The following is a 17,166-nucleotide window of genomic DNA, read 5'->3' on the forward strand; positions in this document are numbered from 1 at the left end:
CCATGAAAGATCAAAAGGGAAACAGCATGATGCAGTGATTAGAGTGCTGGTTTAGGATCTGGGGGGCCCATGTTCAAATCCCCACTCTGCCATGGAAGACTACTGGCTGATCTTGAGCCCGTCACATACTTTCAGCCTTATCTACCTCACAGGGTTGTTGTGAGGATAGAGGAGAGAACACTGTAAGCCATTTTGTGTCCCCAATGGGAAGAAAAGCAGGGTATAGATAATTTAAATGAATAAAATAAAAGATGATCAGCAAGATGCACTCTGTGTTTAAACATACTAATGTTGAACAAACTTAATTTGGATCAATTCATTTTCAAGTTTCCATCACAAATTTCCATCCAATATCATCAGGACACTTCTCATCAAGAAGACTTCATGCAGAACACAATAGAGCATGCAGAAGAGTTCTACAACCACAAGAAATATTATTCTTAAAAGATCCCTGGAACACCAAAGATGCAAGGACATTTATGTCAGGATCTCGTACTTTGGGTTGACTGGGATTGCACATATAAACCACTAAATCCTTATTTTTGGACCAGATTATTCCATCCAAATCCTAATGCATGTTTGCTACTAGGTGAGGACCACTGAAATTCAGAAAAAGTATGCAGAAAATTGATGCCATATAAAAATAAGCTGGGGAATGACTGCTGGGGAAAAGGGTTTTATAATGGAGGAGATGCTAGTGCACAACCCTCAAAAAATATATGGCTAAGCCAAGAGGCAAAGTGGTACTAAGCAGAAACTGCATGTTGGTTGCTCAAGGGTAAACTGATCTGCATAATGGGAGAGGAGGGAGCAAGAGTTCTGACCATTCATGGACATCTCTCATTCACTGTCCATGTTTAGCAGATGCATAGCATGTATTAACAACAGCAGACCCGTGGTATTCTTTTAAAATTCAGAAGGACCATCTGAATTACTGCAAGGGACTAGTAAGAATGGATGAGAAACGATGGGAAAACCATACCTCAGAGCGGGTGATATATCACATTGCTGAACACGAGAGTACTATATAAATCAACTGGATGGACTATATAGCAGATCAGCCCAATGTTACAACTTTTTTTAACAGGACATTTTAGAAACAGCTACACCAGGTGAATTTTAGTCATAACTGGTGCAGCAGTGCACCCATATACAACAGACAACTGGGGAAATTAAATGGAAACACTGTTGGGAAACAAACAACACTTTATGCCAAAGTTTTTGGTGAAATTAATAGGAGACCATAAAATAAGCTCAGAAGGAGAGAGAAGTGCTAGCAAAGTCAGGAATACACTATTCTGCAAACTGAGAATAGTTAAATATTTCAAATCAGGCAAGTCTTCAGCCTAGCCTGTAAGATGGCCCCTTACCTTGAGACGGTTGATCTAGTCACCTGGATCCACACCACAGTGACTAGACTACTGTAATGCACTGTACATTGGTCTCCCTTCAGAACAATTTGGAAACTATAATGTACTGTATACTGGTCTCCCTTCAGTTCAAATAGGAAACTTTAACGCTTCAATTAAGCCCTTCATGACCTTGGTCCCTCTTATCTGAGACAGCCTCTTCCCTATGCTCTGACACAACAGCTTTGGCTCATGTCAGCAGGACTTCTGCGGGTGCCAACCTGTGTGGTTCCTGCCTTATAGAATGGCCTTCCCATGGAGACCAGGAAGGCTCCTACTCTCCCGGTTTTCCACAAGCTATGCAAAACGGAATTATTCAAGAGGGCTTTTCTACACAAATAATAGGATTGTACTGTACAAAATGGTTCCCAAACTTACTTGGATAAAAGATCAGTGACTGTGGTCTATACTGCTGTGTATAGCTTACTGTAAGCAATAACCTATTATGTAATTTTGCACTGCTTCAGTTCTATCTTTCAGAGCTCTGGATGGTTCCAGACTTGTACAGATTTAATGCATTGTTTATTGAATGTCTCATTTTGTTGACTGTATTGACTCACTGTGTAATCAACTGTCAGTTCTTGTGACAAAGGCGTACTATAATAAATAGTTAGCCTACATCCTTTGGGTAACAGACAACAGTGATAATGTAGCACCACCCATAGCATCACCAATAGGGCAAAGTATAGCATGTTCCAAGTACGGGTGTGCATTTTTCGGGAGAACCAAAACAAATTCCTGAAAAAATCCTGGATATATTCAGGAATGACTGGCAAACCCTGAAAAACATCTTAGGGACTGGAGCAGATTGCTCCTACTTTCTTCTGCAGTTCCTTTAAATGGGGTGTTTAAAGGGACTGCAGAAGACAGCCCGCAAAACAGCCAAGCTGGGGAGGGGGGACCACTCAGCTGGGGCTCTCTTGGGCAGTCCCTTTAAACCAGACTGCCCCAAAGACCCTGCAAAGCAGCTGACCGCACAGGGAGAACTCTCCTCGTGGCTCAGCTGGGGCTCCCTTGGGCAGTTCGAAATGCTCAAGAGAGTCCCAGCTAAGCCTGCAGGAGGAGTTCTCCCTGTGGGATCAGCTGCTCTGCGGGCTCTTTTGGGCACTCCAATTTAAACCGGACTGCCCAAGAGACCCCAGCTGAGCCCATGGGAAGAGTTCTCCCCATGGGATCAGCTGCCTTGCGGGCTCAGCTGGGGTTCTCCTGGGCAGTCGCCCAAGAGACCGACTGCCCAAAAGAGCCCGCAGAGCAGCTGATCCCACAGGGAGAACTCCTCCTGCAGGCTTAGCTGGGACTCTCTTGAGCATTTCGAACTGCCCAAGAGAGCCCCAGCTGAACCACCTCTTAGCTGTTTTTTTCCGCCTTTGTCACTGCTTTTTTTCTCTTCCTATTTTTCAGTTCTAGTCTATTGAAACCCCAAAATTTGGGATTTCCAAAAAATCCCAGATCCAAGTACTTTAGCAGTATTGGGATCCGGATTTTTGGGGGGAAATCCCAATTTTTTGGGGGGTCCAAAAGACTCAAATTGAAAAATTGCACACCCCTAGTTATAAGCATTTGAGCAGACTTGATGGATATAGCGTAGGAAAAGCATGGCCATGGGCAAATTCCCTTGACAGCGGGCACTGAAATTTTTGAAATACATAAACATGTACATTTAGAAACCACACCATGATTTCAATTCTAAACTGTAGTAAGTACAAATCATGCCTTTGGTTCCAAAGATTCTTTTAGTTCACATGGAAACTCAAACAGATTCATAAATACTATTTGTATACTCTTACATGGCTATATGCAGTCCTTAAACATCCCCATTGTAAGTGTTCCTAGTGTGTGTAACGTGTTTTATTATATATGTGCTAGTAGAGAACACAAACATACACAGTGTACAGCTGATTTCTAGTGGTTACCTTGCCCCAGTCCCGCTGGCTGTCTGTGCAGGCAGATGGCATCTTTGCTTTCTTTTTACTCTGCTTGAGTTTTTCCCCAGCTTTTACAACTTCATTGGAATCGTTTTTACAGGAAGGACAATACCTAAAAATATATATATTTTACATTAATTACTCCTGCACAAAAGTTGAGCCAGAAGAGCACTGACGAGATGACCAGAACCATTTCTGCAACCCTACTCATGTACATCAGTGTTGTCATTTAGTTTCTCCTTCTGTGTCTCTTCCAAGTTCTCTGCTGCCTCTCCTTGATTTCATGCTGCTGACTTTTTGTACATCTCCAAATAATATACTCTTCTTTTTTTCAAAGCATTGCAAAAAAAATTTCCCATTATCAAAGGAGGGGCTTTAGTGTTCAGCTCCACCAAGCATCTTCCCATGACTAGCAGAAGAAATATACGCAAAATTACTTCATTTGTAGTGTCTGTGAAATTTTAATTCTCTTGGCAAAACACCCCCATGGTTGTACTTACCGTAAGTGATGTTCATCAAGAGTTTTCTGAGCAGGCACACATGGGGACTGCCTTAGTGCAGGCCTGCCACAGAAGGAAAAACTCCACAAGTTTCTAGAAAGCTCCTCAGATGAGTGCTCCCCCTCCCCTCCATCAGAGTTGGAGACCTTTTTCCGCCTATTTGGACATGAGATGGAGGAGGAAGGAGCACTCTTCCCACAGTTCTTCATTTACTGTCATGAAGCAGAGAACACAGCATGGCCTTACCAGCCCACAGAGGGGAAAGGAGGGAGGGATGTGGGCCTGCACAGAAGACACTCGAAGAATATCAGTTACAGGTAAGTGCAACCATATTTTCATCTTTGTGTCTTCTGTGTAGTCCCACATGGGAGAATAGCAAGCCCACTTATCAAGGAGCTGGATTGTAGGCTTCGTATCAGAATAAGAATGTAAGAAAAGCCCTGTTGGATCAGATCAATAGTCCATCTTGTCCAACATCCTGTATCACACAGTTGCCAAAAAGTTCCTCTGGAGGGCCAACAACAGGGCATAGAGGCTGACGCCTTCCCCTGATGTTGCCTCCTTGGTTTATAGGTAGTGGGCTGTTGAGGAGTAATGCCCAGCGATTTGGCTGTCAACCTATTATTTCATATCCTATCCAGGACAGTGTCTGTCTTTTTACTGAACAGGTGTTTGCCCTCAAAGGGAAAGTCCTCAATACAGGCTCTTGTGTCTGGGGGTAGGCCAGATGCTCTCAGCCAAGAGTGTCTTCTAAGTACTACCCCCGAGCCAGTAATGGGACTGCATGCATCCACATGTTGAGAAGCATTTAACCTTTGCTTCCCAAGCCTTATGCCCACAGTTTGCAACACTTTTGCCAGGGTTTTCTTATCATCTGGGAGCCCCTCTAAATGCTGAGACATTCTCTCCTAGAGAAACATCTGGTAACATTCCATTATCGCTGTAAAATTGGAGATACAAAGACCCAGGGTGCCCAATGTGTACACTTCCTGCCCAGTAGGCCTAGTTTGCACCCAGTGTCCTGATTGGGGTATCTCAGTGCCTGAGTCACTGGAGGAGTACCCAGCCAACGGTCCATCCCATGCTTTTTGACTTGGAGGGGGAACTTCAACCACATTGTCCTCTAACGTCTAGTAGCCTGTCGCTCCTAAAGAGTGTGATGGTGTTCATGGTTTCTGCATGGGGATTCTCTCTCCCTCAGAAGACATGCTACAGTGTTGACAGAGAGGAGAATGAAGTCGAAATGATGGAAACTATCGAAGTTGAGGTGACTGAGATCTTTGAACCTGAGCGTGATGGTTTGGCGTTGAGGGCTATCATTCAGTCAGCACTGAGTGGGCGATGTCAAAACTTCACTTGGAGGTGTACGACATCAACTCTAAGGGGAAGATGAACGTTGGGTCTGAGTCAGAGAAGGACCTTGATATAGAGGCAATTAAGGCGAACGTGCTTAGATTTCTTTTTAAGTTTTTTAGTGGGGGGTTCTGAAGCTGCTCTTTGCACTGACATGGTCCCTTCGGTGTCAGACTTCAATTTCGATGCTGGGACTGAGGCTACCGAGAGGGGGCAAGATCTCTTATGGGAAGACTCAGCTGAATTTGGAGTGATGCCCAACGAAATACTCCCATAATGCTGCTTTTAGGTGGGAAATCTGGTCTTGGTGCACTGGGGGAGAAAAGTCGGCACACTTGGCAGTTGCCTGTATTGTACCCTTCCCCCAAATACAAGCCATCTTGGTGCCACAGGATTGGCACTCCTTAAACAGATGCTAACAAAAAGGAAGGGAAGGGGGAAGGGAAAAAAAGGGGGGGGGAGAAAACTCAACCCAAAAAGTTACTATGGATCCACAAGGGTTAAGCTGACTCTAAATATTATGAAAATGCAAAATTTATTCAGGTGTACACATTTTAAAACTTAGACTCATTAAAAATATACCATTCAGACATAAAAAACTTCTCAACATTCATACATAGATGGGTTAGTGCTGTGCAACTGAACCAAACGCGTTTCGGCCCCTCAAAGGGCCTTCCTCAGTGGTCACAATTCCAATTACAAATTTGACATACATTCAAAATTTTTTTTACATAAGATGTACATATACAGGAGAAGGCCAGATGTTGTTTCCTAAATACTTCTGTATTTGTTTATTATTATTCTATAAGATGGGCCTCCAGTTTAGCCAATTAAAGTCCACCAATAATTCTGGTATCACAAACTTGCGTGAGTTGAATGTATGTGGAGTGACATACATTCAACTCACGCAAGTTTGTGATACCAGAATTATTGGTGGACTTTATCCCATATATAATCTTACCATTATATTCTTAATCCCTTTTTGTGATGGCCTTTGGCTACATACAATAAATAAATAAATGTCTGTCATATATAATCAGTTCTTGTTGCACATAATTATAGTATATAAGATATGTCAATATTTTAAAAGTATTCAAGAATACATTGTTATTATAAGTCTAACATATGATAATTAATCTCAAATAATTGATACGTTTTAAGCTAATTAGTAGTTGTGGTAAACTCTGAGAGAAAATATTCTTGAATATTATGAACATGCTGTATACTTGAAATATGTAGTTTAAATGTTATATCTATAATATCTTTGAGTGTTCTTGTTATGTGTACTTTAAATCTTGCTTTGGCTCCCCTTTCCTTCTTTATTTCTGTACACATATTTTGTTTAAAAAAATAAAAAGGTAAGTAAAATCGATCCAAGATTACTCACAATAAACCACTTTCAACTGCTGGGAAAAAATCCCTCAGAAGAAGCTCATGGTACGTTGTCTCTCCACAGCAGCAGCAGAAAGAGAACTGAGGGAAGAGTGTTCCCTCCCCCCTCCATCATGTGACCAAGTGGACAGAAAAAGGTCTCCAGCTCTGACAGAGGGGAGGGGGAGCACTCATCAGAGGAGCTTTCTAGGAGCTTGCGGAGTTTCTCCTTTTGCAGCATGCCTGCACTGAGGCAGTCGCCATGTGGGACTGCACAGAAGAAATTAAGATGAAGCGCAGTTTCACAGACAGCTCAAGAATAATAAGGGAGAGAATAAGACAATGAACCTGCTGCATGACATGACCTTGTGATGCACCGACTTGCAAGTAGATTTACTCACAGGTAGACCCATCAGTTCAGCATTCAAAGAACTGTAGTCCTTTCTATAGGTAAATCTATCTCCAGACATTCACCTCGTTCTGTATGAACAGGACCAACATTTCCCCATTCAGAAAGTAAGTGGATAAAGGCTGAAGACATATATACCTGCATCCATTAGGCCTGAATTGATTAATTAAACCACAAATTCCTTTTCCATTGCACCCAAAAGGACATATGTTTCATTAAAGCAACATTCCTTTTTTTGGAAACAGACAGACCCATCACTTTAAAGATCAATAACTTTAAGGATCAATCAGAAAGTTTTATAACTCTGTAACAAAAGCAGTACGTTCTCTCTGCAACTCTATACAGCAAACAAAAATAAAAAATATATATCTGTCTTGCATTACTTACCAGTCTTCATCTTCAGGTATCTTGCTTAAAGGTGGATTCAGGCAGTATATGTGGTAGGCCATGTTACACTCATCACAGAGAAGTTGCATGTGGGCATCCTGTTTCCCTCCACACAAATAACAGGAGCAAAATCGACATTCTTTATCTGGATCAGCTCGGCAATGCTTGCATTCAGGGCCCCTCTTTCCTGTGAAGCAAAGTGAGATGATCTTTCCTATTGCTGAGAGATCTTACCCACAGTTCAGTATGACTGACTTATCAAGAGGTGTTTTAAGCCAGGTTGTGCAAAATATTACCCCCAATAACATAAATATCAGAATATACTGCAGTTGTTACGCTTCTATTTAAGAAAAGTTACTGCAAAAGCAAAGGCTTAAGAACAAATTTGGTTTTAGTTTTTCCTATACATTTAGTTCAGTACAGGTCTGTTTACTCATATCTTTTCTGCAGAATGCAAAACTAATAGTCCAACATTAAATGTATTTGGAGTAGAAGGATAATGACACTGCTAAGGATGAGCTCTACACGGGGTGACTACTTACACTGCTTTCCAGAGCGGGCAGTTGGCTGTAGTGGTTAAGTGCGCAGACTCTAATCTGGGAGAACCGGGTTTGACTCCCCACTGCTCCACTTGCACCTGGCTGGATCTTAGGCAAGCCATAGTTCTGTCAGAGCTGTTCTCTCAAGGACAGTTGTCTCAAAGTTCTTTCAGCCCCACCTACCTCATAGGGTGATTGTTGTGGGGAGAGGAAGGGAAAGGAGTTTGTAAGCCTCTGAGACTCCGAGTGAAGGGCGGGGTATAAATCCAATCTCTTCTTCTTCTTCTTCTCTTCTTCTTCATTGTACAGGTAATCAAATAACTGCTTACTCCTCTTAACAGATGTTTTTTAAGCAGTGGCTCCAGAGGTAAAGCACCCCCTGCCACCAGAGATGCACCAGGTCCATTTATATGTACAGTTAAAACTTTTCTTTGGGGAAAAATTGATCCTTCGATATTTTAAGACATTGGGATTGTCTTATTTCTGCTGGAGGTCTGACTGGAATTTGGGTAAATTTTTTTCCTGCTATTTTAATGTAGTCCACTTCAGTAGCACTTTTTGATAAGTGAATTATAGACATAAATAAACAGAAACTGCATAGGTGCGCCAGGTTTACACAGGATTTGCCATCAAGTCCACTGCAGGTGAGCAGTTGCACATCTTCCTACCTAAACAAATTATGTGGAAACTATCCAAAATGTTTTGGTGTAAATTAAACAGCATACTCAATAATAAAATGGGCTACTTGATTGGCTATAGATTACTTTCTAAATAAATAAATTTTTAAAAAAGTAATACACAGTACTGATGCTTGACACATCTTGATATTTTCCAATTCTAATAGTGCAAAAAGCAGAGCAACGCTCTTGTAAAAGAACTGTCTTCAGTGGACTGAGAATGGCATAAAGCAAAACAAACACACTGAAACAGAACCACTGAAAAAGGAGTAGTGAATCACATGAAAAAGATACACAGGAGCAGGGGAGAATAGTAATGGTACCCACATAAATAATGCTTCTTGTGATAATGAGGAGAATAAATATAGACAAGGAGCACGGAGGAAAATAAATGTTAAGACCATTTTAAGTAAAAATGTAAAGAGAGACATCTGATATCACAAATTCATTTGCATAAGGATATGGAGGACAAAAAATAGTTCTTCAAATTTTCATACAACGAATCTTAAAACAAATGTCATTTGTTAAAAAAAAATGTACTTTACCACAACACAAAGAGTTTATGTTCCTCTGTTGCAGGTGATTAGCCTGGATGTGGACAGAGCCATAAGCCAAAGGGCCCTTGGCTCACAGTCTGCAGCGCTGAGTGGATCCAGTGAGTGGCCCAGGAGTTTGAATTTCTTTTTGTCTAAATTTACATTTTTCCGCCTTTTTAAAACCACCTTGAGCCTCCAGGAGGAAGAAGAGGGGAATACCTTAAATGTGAACACATTCCTTCACATAATACAAAAAAATTGCCTACTTTTGAACTCTCCATCTGCAAATGTCAGAGGATATGCTCCTGGCTTTTCAATCTTGTATATTTCCTCTATAAAAAGTAGTTTGCAATCATTTATTATATTTTCTGGGCCTCTGAAAAGTAAGAGAGAAAATATTTTAGCTCAATATATCTCAAACTCTGATTATAATGCTGACTGGACGAATGCGTTCTCAAACCAGTAATGTTGACTGTATGAACTATCATATATTGAGCATAGTCTGCATTCAAAACTGAACAAAAAGCAGTTCTCTTTAGGCAGTGATTCTGAAACTATTTATTAGCTCACTCATAGTTCTATCTCAAATTTTAAGATTTCGAGTACAGTGAAACAAATTGTAAATTCACCTGAAACACAGGAGTCATTTCCTGCAGGAGCGCACAGGAGTGGAGCTCTGGCAGTAAAGAGCCCGGGGGGCGGGCACATGCAACAAGCCCCACCCCCTGCTCCCAGCAGGGGCTCACTCAGAGCAAGAAGCAGCCAGGTAAGTTGCAGAGCTCCCCCCCGGTCCAAAACAGTCCAGTGGCACCTTTAAGACCAAGTTTTATTCAGGTACAAGGTCTCCCTCCTCTGTGAGGACAGATCTGCACGTTCCCCCCACCCCAATAGCTACCAATCCAAAACAGTCCAGTGATGCCTGAGCGGTGGGTGTTGCCTTCTGACACATGCCTGGTGATGTCAGGGGGTGTGGCATATGCAAATGAGTTATGCTAATGAGCTCCTGCACCTCTTTTTCTACAAAATGACCCCTGCTGAAACATATACTTCAGACAAGTATTTAGTTCCTTTTCTATATTGCCATTTGAGACATGCTGGCCAGGGTGGTCCTCAATGAAATTATTAACAATAGAATAAGCAGTAAGACAAAATATAAAAATAGCCACACACTGAGTTGAGATTTTCAATAAGCTACCTATTACAACACCAAGATCTCTTTTCCTCTCAGTTCCCACCAGTTCAGAGTCTTCAGACCGCATCACCATATATTCAAAGCTGAGATTTCTTCCTCAATAGTGCATCACCTTGCACCTACAAAGAACCCAATTTGGAAAGGCCCTCTTGGAGCTCTTCACAATCCACTTTGGTTTTCATTGTCCTGAATAACTTGGCATCATTTGCAACCTTGGCTGCTACACTGCTTGCCCCCAAATCTAGTTCATTTATGAACATATTAAAAAGAACTGCTTTTAATACCAAACCTCATTGGACTCCACTGCTTACCTCCCTCAGTTGCAAGAACTTTATATTTACTCACACTCTCAAATCTTTGGCGAGGGATTTGCCAAAAGCCTTCTGGAAACTCAAGTATATAATAATGTCTACAGGATCATCCTTATCCACATGCCTGTCAAACTTTTCAAATAATCAAAATTGGTGAAGCAGAATTTCCCTTTGATGAAACCATGCTGATTATACTTAGGAAGAGTATAATCAAGAACAATTATTACTAATTTACCCAGAACTAACCGGCCTACAATTTCCTGGATCTCCTCAGGATCTCATTTTTAAAATTGGTATTGTATTTGCTACTTTCCAGTCCTCTGGTAAGAAGACTGATTTTAGTAACGTTACATACACTGGTTAGAAGATCAACTTTTCTAATGTGAGTTAAGGACCCTCAGGTATATGCCATTTAGATATGAGGACATATTAGTTTTTAATCTATCCATTAGTCCTCAAACTTCACCTCTCATTTTATCTATTAGAGTCTGATCAACAAACACCTTTCCTGAAAACAGTGGCTCATCTGATTAAGACCAGGGAAGGTGCAGCATATTGTGTTAATATGTGTTAACTGACCAGAGGAGTAATTCTGTCGGTATATCAGAATGTCACTTCCTGCATTAGTTACCCTGATGGGGTACATGAAGTTAGGGGACTACCTATTAGGCAGTCCCGGAAGTTCAAGAGTGTATTTAGTAGTGGGCACTGGAAACAGAACAAGACTTTTTGATGTAATACGCCCCTTTCTGTCTGTATACACTGCCAGAGTTGGTATCAAACACCACAGTCTGATTAACCAGGGAGACTTCAACATTCTCACCAAGTCCATCTGTTAGGTGCAACTTGGGACTTCATGAATCTCGGTGGCCGGGCCACCAAATTGGGTGGGGCGGGGGGGCTGCAGGACAAAATTTGGGGGACCCAAGTCAGCTGGAAGACCCCTGAAGCCAGCCCTCATCCTGTATTTACAAAGCACATTTAAATTTTTTATAATGCAGTTCTGACTGCAGCCACTAGAGGCACAGGGAAGGCAGAGCAACAGTAAAAAGCACTCACAGACTGCTGGCTGGGCCTTTTAGCAAAGTTTACGATGAGGCTGAGGGCAACCATTTGCTAATCAGATCAAACTCATCAACCAAGCCAGCACTGAAGCAAGGCAAGACTAGCCAGGACAAGGTACAGTCAATGCCAGGATGCAGCCTCCTAACAAGATATATGGTTTCCCTCTTTCTTTCAGCCAACTCTGCACAACCAGATCTTGCAAAGGGGCAGCCTTGTTAGTGTATGGTAGCATTTTTAAAAAAACAATTACTGTCTTTCCCTCAATTTCTCTCTTTCCCACCCTTTGCTCTTCCCTTGTTTTGCTTGCTTCCTTTCATAACCTGCTACTTCTCTATTCCCCACTTCTAATTCCCCACCACCACCTTTTTCAGTCTTGGTCTCAATTCTTTCTCATCCACCCTGGTTGGTAACTTTGAATGTATTTAATAGCAGTATAGAAGCAAACTTTGGTTAACATTATGAACGGAAGAGGGGAGTTAATATTTCCCCATAATCTATCAAAGTAATAAAAGGATGCTCCCCTCCCTCCACTCTACACATGCATGATAATAAATGTTAATCTGTCTCAGTGGTAACAAATGAGGTTAGAACTTGTTTACTGATTTACAAGAGAACAGGTAACAAGGGAACAAGAGAAGTTAGAACCTATTTATTTATGTATTTTAGTTATAACCTGCTTTTCTCCCCAAAACAGCTTACATAGTTCTTCTCTCCTCTGTTTTATCCCTAGGACACCCCTGTGAATTAGATTAGGCTGAGAAAGTATGACTGGCCCAAGATCTCCCAGCAAGCTTCCATGGAACAAGTGGGGATTTGAACCTGGCTTTCCCAGATCCTAGTCCAACACTTTAACCACTTTGCAATCTTATGGTGGAGGAGGGTGTCTGAAAACATTGTGGGCCAGGTTATTCCAGTTCCTTTAATTTCTGGCCCTGAAACTCCATGGATCATCCTGGAGCTGGTGTACAATTTTGAGATTCCTAGTTTTATTTTCTGAGTTATGCCTGCCACAAGTGGACAGGCAGATGGGCATGTGGATACTTTTATTAGTACAGATGTGTGGTGACAGCCAGCCAGAGATTCCTAGTTGTTAAGGTATTTTGTTAAGGTATTTTGTTTGGATCAGGGTCGGGGGGGGCAGATGGGATCTTTGGGGGCCCATGGCGGTTCTCAGTGGCATGTCTTATGTTATATTTGGTGCCACACATACAGCAGAGCCAAACTCTTGAGGAGTATGATCTAGGACTGGGAAACCTTAACATATCTTTTCATCATAGATCATTACTTGGCTACGTTAAGCCTTACAGATGCACTGAAATGCCATAGCAGAGGGGCATCAGTTAGGATGGTTTCCTGATGGCTCTGGGGAATTTACTGCTGTTGTGGCTGGTGATCCTTTGAGAGCTCACATTAATCCCAGTAATGGAGAATCCACATGAACACAAGCTATAATTCTTCTTACAGCCTACTCTGTGGCAGTGATTGTGACAAAAAACCTAACCTGCCATTACTGCTTTCACAAACAGCTATTCACCATAGCTGATTTAAATGGTAAGGGACCTTTCATAACCAAGTTGGAAGAATATCCATAGCAACCTATTTTATTTATTAAAACATTTATATTCCACCTTTTCTCCTGGTGCAGCGCAGCTTACAATAACATGATTATTGTAAGCCTACTATGATTATACAATATTATACCATATTATGTCATCCCCTTTCAGTGTTGACATCACATTAATAAGAGATGATGAAGAAGAAGAGATTGGATTTATACCCCGCCCTTCACTACCCAAAGGTGTCTCAGAGCTGCTTACAAACTCCTTTCCCTTCCCCTCCCCACAACAGACACCCTGTGAGGTAGGTGGGGCTGAGAGAGCTCTTGACAGAAACTGCCCTTTTTCAAGAACAGCTGTGACAGAGTTATGGCTTGCCCAAGGTCATCCAGCCAGGTGCAAGTGGAGGAGTGGGGAATCAAACCCGGTTCTCCCAGATTAGAGTCCGCACACTTAACCACAACACCAAACTGGCTCTCGATAGAGTTCATAATACCTCTTGGCTTTTATTTTGTTAGAAATATCAATTTGCACTAACCAAGAATGTAGACAACCTCCTTGGTAAGGCAAGTCACACTACTAATACTCTTATTTCTGGCCTGGCCTGATTCTATCAGTCTACAGGTGAAATTAGCCTAATCCATAGTGGAGGCAAGAATTGTCTCTTTGAGAGGACAGTAGGGAACAGTCCCCACATTGTGGAAACAGCCAGCGCTAAGGCTATTCAACTGAAGGTATTCATACTTTCAACAACAGGGGACAGGCAAGAAATCTGTAGGACTGGCCATCCCATTCCTCGCCCCCTTGCTTCCTCACCTCTTTCCTATCCTACCTTTCTCTCACTTTCTAACTCTCTCACACACACTTTCTCTCTGGGGAGGAAGTGACAGTAGGAATGGCAGCGGTTCCTCCCCCACACACATACTTGCAGTGCTGCTGCTTCAACAATGATGACAGAGCTAGTGGCAGTAGTTGCTCCTCCTCCCCTGTCCAGAGCCTGTCTACAGAGTTGCATGAGTGGCAGCTCTGCGCAGATGCAGATAAATGTTTCCTGTTTTGAGGGTTTGTAGGAACCTCCCATTTAACATTCATATTCTTCTGCAAACTGGGGGTTCCCCCAATTTTGCAGGAAAATCTTCCTTCTGTCCAAATGGCCCCAATCCGTGCATTTAAGTATCTACTGATGGGGTCAAACTTAGTTATTAGAATATATGATGATAACTGGGGCACATCCTTTGCTTCTTGTTCCTAGCTTGCAAAGGGATCTCTCCCATCATCCATTAAATTATTCAAGCAGTTCATGTCTCCTCATAAAGAATCTCACCTGATTTATTGTACTAGGCCTCTCTCTGCTCAACTCCTCACTCTTCCCCCACTTCTCTTTTGTAATCTTCTGGATATGTATTTAGGAAAATATATTTAATTTCTTCCCATTGTATCAGAGGTAGTGAACTCTAACTCATGAAAACTCATAACGGAATAAATGTTGTTAGTCTCTAAGGTGTCACACTCAAATTCCTATGAGGAAGTAAGAAAGGATGCAAAATGACACCACATGCATCCCAAACTGATTAAAGTCAGGATCCCATTCCACACAAAATGCTCACAGAGAGCTAAGAGATCCTCCTCCTGCTCTTTTTTTAATTAGCCTCCAGACTGATGAAGAGTTCTAGAGAACATAAAAGCTTGCAACCTATGTTGTACCATTTTGGTCAGTCTTAATAAAGGGTATTACATGACTGTGCTAAAGTATGGGATTGGTAACACAGCCCCAGGAATCCTTGGATGATGTTCTAACAGCAAACTGCATCACAAAACTGAAAAATGTCTCTTTCCTGGCTACAGCCTTCCTTAGCTCAATTTAGAAACCCATATATGATTGATAATGGAAGGCAGACATGCTAAACAAGGTGAAAAAACTTCATTAGGGGGGAAATTTACAAGAATAAAGGTCCTTTCTACACATATTTGTATCTCCAAAAAAGAAGGGTCCCTAATGCATCGTAGAAGCTTTGTTCCATGACGTCTGGAATGGTCATAAAACTCTTCTATACAGCACACATATTTCTTGTATATTTCTATCCTTACTTCATAATCTTTTAATTCTGAAATGAGATCTAAAGAGTCTCTAAATAAATTCACCCAACATTAAACTACTGAATCAAAAGTGTCACTATAACTCAAACTAATGAGAAGACAACAGAAACTTGAAACAGCTGGTAGAAAGGAAAAGAAATAGTGAACCTCAGACAGCAAAAGGATTACAGTTTTAGACCCTGGCAAGAGATCCATATTTAGACCAACACTTGCTACAGCCAACTAAGTAATCTGGCAGTTTCCATAGTTACTGTCAAAGAGCCTCCCTCAAGGTCAGAAAGGAAACATTGGAGGCTACAAGGCTGAAATAAAGGGAAAATAATTAAACCCTGTGGAAAATACCTTATTGGCAAATTCATGACATAATACTACTAATTTTATTTATATTTTTCACATTAAAAGCTGATTTAAAGCTAATAAACGTTACACCAAAATTCTTTAGGTGAGAAAAACCTACTGTGCTGCTAGTTTAATAAAGTGATGATTGAAGCTCCAAAGAGTTCAGCACTTTGTGGTTATTTTAGTCCAATTTTCCTAAATATCCATGATCATGGGTCTCTTGAACTGTTCAACAGAATTCATTAGATATAAATTGAAAGCTGGCCGTAGCATGTTTGCTAACTCAACTGTATTTTTCCAGACTAGTGGTTGGTCAAAAAATTGACTAGTATACTGTTTATATTTCAGAAATTAGGTGAATTGTTCTGTATTCTCTACAACAATGCATACATTATAAAACATATTGCATGTAAATCCTCCTTCAGTTATTAAATTCAGAGTAAGGGTACAGTCTCACCTGAATGACCCAGGCTAGCCTGATCTCATCATATCTTGGAAGCTAAGCAAGGTCAGCCCTAGTTAGTACATGGATGGGAGACCACCAAGAAATCCAGGGTTAACTACGCAGAGGCGGGCAATGGCAAACCATCTTTGTTTGTCTCTTGCCTTGAAAACTCTATCAGGTTCCCATGAATCAGCTACGACTCAGTGGCATTTTCCACCACCATTCCAGGGGGGGAAAAGAATGTTCTCTCTTTTCTAAACAGCAACTTGAAAGGGAGCATTTTTAAAGGCTGCAGACCTATCTCACGGTTGGGCATACTACACCAGTTAAGGAGAGAATTTATTTCTCTATTCCCATCTCTCCCACATGGGGGAGACCCAACTGACAAGTGAATCCACTGGGGAGGGGCTGATTTATGAAGTTCCACGAGTTTCTGACACCATCAGGGACAGCAGAGAATAGGTAGACTGCCCATTGCATCACTTGCATTGCTTCCCGGTGTAGCCATTGGGACTGCATGTCTCCGTAACTGTTAATATAGACTTTCATCCTCATGTTATCCATTTGAATCAGAACATGACTGCCTACCAGTTGCATCTGCAGGCGAGCCAGGGTCAACTTTATGGTCCCAAGTTCCAGGAAGTTGATGCTCTTGGATATTTCCGGCTTCGACCAGGTGTCTTGACCATGTGTCCCATGGGGTTCACTTAGAAGTATCCCTTCTGTGAACAGAGTTGGAACTAGCCACTACTGTAACTCTGTCCACACAGACTGTGGTAACTCTACCTTCTTGACTATCTTGTAGTCTATTTCCTTTTGGTAGTAAATAAAGAAAGTGCTGCAGGGGTCTCGTATGAACTCTAGGCCACGGTAGTAGATCTTGGCACGACACCATCATGCCCAGGAGACATGCTAGGGTCATCACCTCCAGTGTCTAAATGTTCAGGACTTGAGTTGGCTCCAGGGTCCTCTTCTCCCTGTTAATAGCACAACCATGTCCCTGTAGTAAAGTAAAGGTAAAGGTTCCCTTGCTCAAAAGCCAGTCAAATCCGACT

The 17,166-nt window shown here is 41.7% G+C and overlaps 1 protein-coding gene across 1 annotated transcript in view; it reads right to left on the reverse strand.

The window, feature by feature from the left end:
• Window positions 1-17,166, reverse strand: part of UHRF2 (ubiquitin-like with PHD and ring finger domains 2, E3 ubiquitin protein ligase) — a 56,611-nt gene that overhangs the window by 16,671 nt on the left and 22,774 nt on the right. Inside the window, exons 3-5 of the mRNA XM_015417985.1 lie at window positions 9,373-9,482; window positions 7,355-7,541; window positions 3,323-3,446 (exon numbers count right to left, since the gene is read on the reverse strand). Coding sequence (XP_015273471.1) covers window positions 3,323-3,446; window positions 7,355-7,541; window positions 9,373-9,482 — 421 coding nt within the window. The remainder of the gene's footprint in view (window positions 1-3,322; window positions 3,447-7,354; window positions 7,542-9,372; window positions 9,483-17,166) is intronic.

This window comes from Gekko japonicus, unplaced genomic scaffold (assembly GCF_001447785.1).
Source record: "Gekko japonicus isolate JY-2015 unplaced genomic scaffold, Gekko_japonicus_V1.1 scaffold1084, whole genome shotgun sequence".
Taxonomy (NCBI): domain Eukaryota; kingdom Metazoa; phylum Chordata; class Lepidosauria; order Squamata; family Gekkonidae; genus Gekko; species Gekko japonicus.